Source organism: Lathamus discolor, chromosome 2 (genome assembly GCF_037157495.1).
Source record: "Lathamus discolor isolate bLatDis1 chromosome 2, bLatDis1.hap1, whole genome shotgun sequence".
NCBI lineage: Eukaryota > Metazoa > Chordata > Aves > Psittaciformes > Psittacidae > Lathamus > Lathamus discolor.
The window spans coordinates 127,216,350-127,222,349 of NC_088885.1; the positions used below are offsets into that span (position 1 = coordinate 127,216,350).

At 38.2% G+C, this 6,000-nt stretch overlaps 1 protein-coding gene across 1 annotated transcript in view; it reads left to right on the forward strand.

The window, feature by feature from the left end:
• Positions 1–4,579, forward strand: part of KCNB2 (potassium voltage-gated channel subfamily B member 2) — a 197,538-nt gene extending 192,959 nt beyond the window's left edge. The window contains exon 3 of the mRNA XM_065668430.1: positions 2,386–4,579. Within this exon, the coding sequence (XP_065524502.1) occupies positions 2,386–4,548 (2,163 nt within the window). The 3' untranslated portion in view covers positions 4,549–4,579. The remainder of the gene's footprint in view (positions 1–2,385) is intronic.
• The last annotated feature ends 1,421 nt before the right edge of the window (positions 4,580–6,000 follow it).

Sequence of the window (6,000 nt, forward strand, 5' to 3'; positions counted from 1 at the left end):
TTTTCTGTTCAAGACCTATAAAATGCATGGAGTTAGCCTTGTCACACAGTGTAAGAAGGGGTGCTATACATTGATCACCTCTTTACTATGATCTTTTGTATGCTGGTGAACATTTAGGCATAAAATAAATTCCCTATGACATCTGAAATGCCAGTATTTCCTAATTAAAACCAGTTTGACCGCAGTTGGGCAGATAAGTTCTCATGACTTCCTTTTTTAAGAACAATGCATGTCAAGTAACTGGGTCCTTGCATTATACAGATTTTTCCAGTGCTGTTGTTTACATTCTGATGCCATCTCCAATGAGGAAGCCATCAGTTTGACATGAATTGCAAGCTCAACAATTCAGACCTGTGCCATGTTTATTTGTTCTTTGAATTCTGAAAGTATAATTAAGTTAGTGACTATTTTAGAGAACTCAAGCATGCACTAGTTATTTCATAGTGATTTCAGTGAAGCAGAGAACCTAGCATACCTTATTTAAGCTTCAATCAGTGAAATCTGAATCAGGTAACTTGCACAGTTTGAAAGGTAGTTATTGCTCTGTGACAGATTTGCCTTTTGGCTGCCTCTGTCCTAGCTACAGGACATCACAAATTTCATTAATCAGCCCTGTGCAGGTATGCAGTGTTATCACCTTCTTTCTTTACTAAGATTGGCTGCTTCTACTGCTGTGGGTAGCAGAAGTTTTAAAGGGATGAACAGCCCTCTTAAACAGGATAGATTAATCAGAGTATGTTTTCTGAATGGGCTGTATGAAGGATGAAGACAAGTAGTCCACAACTCACTCAGCAGGAGAAATTAATAGATCTTATTCCTCCAATGACAAAAACAAAAAAATGACAGAAGGAGTGCTGGTAGGGAGAGATAGAAATCTGCTTGGAATACTTCAAATATGAAAGGCGATACCTATTCTGTACTATTATTAGCTGAAAGAGGGCAAAGATAGCACACAAGTACATGATGATGCCAAATATGGACTCTCACACTGTGAGCAATTTTGTTTTGTGCTTAGAGAGCTGAATTTGTGCTAAGTAGCCCATAGCTGAAACAGGCTTACTGCTGTTCTTCTCAAAGTTAGAGTGAGGTGCCCCTCCATCTCTGGAGCTGTTATTGCACTGCAACTGATCTCTCCCCATGTACTACTCATCCAACCTGCATTCTGCTTAGATGCATTCACTCTTATTGGATATTACAGCAAGTTTGTCAGACTTAGTGTGTCATTGGAGTACACCAAACATCACCAAATGGGTTTAACAGAACCACTATTGACAAATGAGTTCAAATGCTTTGATAAATGAGCTTAAACTGAGTTTTAAAATGGAAAATAATTTATTGCAGTATTTCTAATAGAAAACTGGATTTACTTAGGACTTCTAACCAAACTGATATATTTTTTTCCAAGTAAAGTGTTATAACAATTCTTGTATCACTGTAACACTTTGCACACTATCTCAAAGCTGACCATATTCCTTTGAGTATAAATAACTAAACTTCATAGTAAAACTGTTAGGTTCTCTGATTCATTTCTTTTCTCATAATATTGTTTCTGTAAACGAGAATGACCAGCTATTCCAGACAAAATGAAAGGCTGTGAAGTATGGAGGTGCCTAAGCTTTATCAAAATGAATTACAAAATATTTCAGAAAACCTATCTCCTGAGACAGAAATTGAAATATTATTTCTAGGAAGCATTTGTCTACTCATACATTTTAATCATGATGAGAAACTGGATTCACCTTCACACTACTGCTTACTTTTTAACATCTTACAGTCAGCCTAATTCAGGGCCAATACCTTCAATTCTTGAGCACCTGAAATTTGCCTAGACATGATAATTTGGCTGGACTAGTCTTGTGATCAACGCTTCTTGTTTTTCTCATAAGTTTGACTTTTGGCTCATAAATCTATGCATGACTAAGAAGGTGTGCACTATGTAGTACTAAATTGACAGTTTACACCTGGTATTTCCAGTCACTTCTCTGCACTGTGTAAAGTTTTACATAATTACACATAATGCAGAAAAATAATAATGTTCTGCATGTTAGCAGGAACTTTAGAACCTTCACTTGGTAACTTGCAATAATAAATGTCACCTCCCATTGTGATTTCAAAATGGTAAGACCAGCTATGTCTTGCTTTCTGAAATGAATTGGCTTATTGCAGACAGCAAAACAATCAGGTTTTCACTGTGTCTGAGATGGTTCTAATGTTTTCTCTGTGCAAAAATCAAAACATTGAAACAAAATAATGAATGCAGTAGCCAAAGCAGCTTCCACCATTGTGTGGTTATTTGACACATGCACATTTGAAAGGATTGAAGTAAGCCCTGACAAATACACTTGTATCAGTCTAACCAAAATGTTGTTTTATTTTGTTTTACAGATTTTGGCCATTGTGTCCATTCTGTTCATCGTACTGTCCACTATTGCTTTGTCTCTTAACACGCTGCCAGAGCTTCAAGAAATAGATGAATTTGGGCAGCCAAATGACAACCCTCAGCTAGCACACGTTGAAGCTGTGTGTATTGCTTGGTTTACCATGGAGTATCTTTTGCGTTTTCTGTCCTCACCAAATAAGTGGAAGTTCTTCAAAGGCCCATTAAATGTCATTGACTTACTGGCTATTTTGCCATATTATGTCACCATTTTCCTCACAGAGTCCAATAAAAGTGTCCTGCAGTTCCAAAACGTCAGACGTGTGGTTCAGATATTTCGTATTATGAGGATCCTAAGGATTCTTAAGCTCGCCAGACATTCAACAGGCCTTCAGTCCTTAGGTTTTACGCTGAGGCGGAGTTACAATGAATTGGGCTTGTTGATATTATTTTTAGCCATGGGAATAATGATATTTTCGAGTCTTGTATTCTTTGCTGAAAAGGATGAGGATGCTACAAAATTCACCAGTATCCCTGCATCATTCTGGTGGGCAACGATCACTATGACTACTGTAGGATATGGTGACATTTATCCTAAGACATTATTAGGTAAAATAGTTGGAGGACTTTGCTGTATTGCTGGAGTGCTGGTCATAGCCCTGCCCATACCAATTATTGTGAACAATTTCTCAGAGTTTTATAAGGAGCAGAAAAGACAGGAGAAGGCAATTAAGAGGAGAGAAGCACTTGAGCGAGCTAAAAGAAATGGCAGTATTGTCTCCATGAACCTGAAAGATGCCTTTGCTCGCAGTATGGAAATGATAGATGTAGCAGTAGATTCAGGTAAGCCTGGAGAAGCAGCCAATCAAAAGGAGACACCTGATGACAACCACCTGTCCCCAAGCAGGTGGAAATGGGCCAGAAGGACAATGTCTGAAACAAGCTCAAACAAGTCTTATGAGAATAAATACCAACAAGTTAGTCAGCAGGACTCCAACGAGCAATTAAACAACACCGCAGCATCCTCCAGCCCACAGCACCTCAGTGCCCAAAAACTGGAGTTGTTGTATAATGAAATTACCAAATCTCAGTCTCAGACTAATCTTAATGCTGGTTACCAAGACCAGTCAGCAAAGCCACCTGGGTATGAAGAAGAAATAGAAATGGAAGAAGTGAGAGGTCCGAGAGATCCGTTGTCAACTGGACCTGCAGACATTGTAATGGACATGAGAAGCACATCCAGTATTGACAGTTTTGCCAGTTGTGCAACTGACTTCACGGAAACAGAAAGGTCTCCCCTTTCTCTGTTTCCTGGTTCTCACTTGCAAATGAGATTTCCAGCTGATTCTGTTAACCTGGAAGACAACCAAAGAGTAAGGAGTTCTCAGTTTATACCATTCACAAAAGACAGAATGTTTTCTCCAACCGATGTCACCTTTGACTATAATCCAATCAACAGAGCTGTTAGCAGTGATAGCAGTGGGTCCCAAACTGTTTTGCATGGCCATTTGCATTTTGACACTGCCATGGAAAGCCCCAAAAGTTCCCTGAAAGGTAGCAACCCATTAAAATCTAGATCCCTTAAAGTTAATTTTAAAGACAATAGAGGTGGTGCTCCACAAACTCCACCAAGCACTGCAAGGCCACTGCCAGTAACAGCAGGAGCAGACTTCACACAGGTCACCCCTCAGCACATCAGCACCATTCTCCTAGAAGAAAATTCACCCCAAGGTGAACAACCTTTACTTGGTGCTGACGCATCAGCACTTTGTCAGGGACCTGCTAAAAAATCATCTCCTCTCTTTCCCAAAAAAAAGATATTCACTTTCCCTTCAAAAGAGAGGAGAAGCTTCACTGAAATAGACACTGGAGAAGAAGAAGAGTTTATGGAGTTACATGGTATGGAACATGAAAAACAACAGGATATCAAGACAAATTGCTGTGGTGATAAGCAGAGTGATGGTAACCATTTAGCGGAGGAGCCACGGGTCAGCTCTTCACCCAAAAGCATGAGCCACAACTGTACTCAAGACATTTACCATGCTGTGGGTGAGGTAAAGCAAGACAGTAACCAAGAAGGTCACAAAATGGAAAACCATTTATTTGCTCCAGAAATTCATTCAAGTCCAGGAGAAACTGGTTACTGTCCCACACGCGAAACTAGCATGTGACTAGTTACAAAAGCAATAAAAATACCTTTTCTTAAAACAGTTAGTAATGCCTATTAACTAAAACATGGAAAGCCTCAAAAAAGTGCATAAAATGTTATTTTTGCATGGCATGAAGAGTTGTTTAGTTTAAATACTGTTTAATTAAAAAAAAAAAGAGGGACTGCTTTTTGTAACAAACTGAAAAAAACAGGAAAAAAAATGACTCAAGAACAGTGAATACAATAAAGAGAGCTCTGTTAGGAGCCAGTGTTCTGCAACATATGACATTTTGGATCCTTTCACTCATGATTGTAGACAGATTTTGAACTCTTTTATTTTGGTTTTTTGATTTCAATGAATTTTAGAATTTGCACATGAAAGGATGAAATGTCAATGCATGCACTCATAAAGATGTGAAACAAGGTGCTTTGAGCTTGCAAAATGCATATATTTGTAAATAGTCTGGGGTTGGGGGGAAAGCTACTGTTAACAAGGATTCATGGAAAAAAGCATTTCCTGGGACACAGGTACTTCCTTCACAGCGTGCTGCCTGGAGGTTTTGTACAGACTTATGTTGCAAAATTGCAACTTCTACTTAAAGCATCTCACGTATCTTGCTTTCTGTTAAAAAGCTCATGAGTATATCTGTTAATTAAGGACTACAGTATTTTAGTTTATCTGTGCTGTAAATCATGATTACTTTTTTTATTTGCATAACTTTAGTTGCATTTGTCAGTTTAATTAATGATCCTGTGAGGAAAAGCAAAGATTTAATGACCAGAATTTGAAGCATTTGATATTTTTATAGAAAACTGCCAACATTTCATAACTAAGAAAAAAGATGTTCCATTTTAAAATACAAAAAACATAGTTACTTCTGTGGCAATAAATAGTGCCAAATGGCTATATAGACATATCCAAAAGTTCTCAATCTCTTGGAATATTTCTATTAACTTGGTCTTAAAAAAAGTATTACACACATTCTGTTATTTCCCTTTGATTTAACAGATTTCTTCTACACAATCTTTGAGCTCTTTTTCCCTTTTCTTGGCATGCAGTGGCCATACTTCAGTAATGGCAATGTTGTTGAAACTGTTATGGTGTAAGGATATGAGACAAGCTTTGTAAGAGGAAGTAGTACCTTTTATCATCACAAATCATATAGCTGAAAAAAACAAGCTTCAAGTATATGTCACTCGCAGCAGGTCTTCCATGCCCTGAAGCTTGTCTGTGTTTTTCAGTTCAATCATTTGAACTGACAGACGGCATCACCTGACTCACCAACTTTGCCTCAACCCATCCTCCCATGGCTGTTCCAAAATGGAGTATAGGTTTTCCCCTATATTTAAATTAAGGGAAATGTCAGTAGTTCCACTGCCAAAGCATCTTTGGTTTCTCTGATATTCTCCAGCTTTGTAAAGAGATTCTGAACCAAAGCCTTCATTACAAAGTACCCATCTAACCACTGTCTGA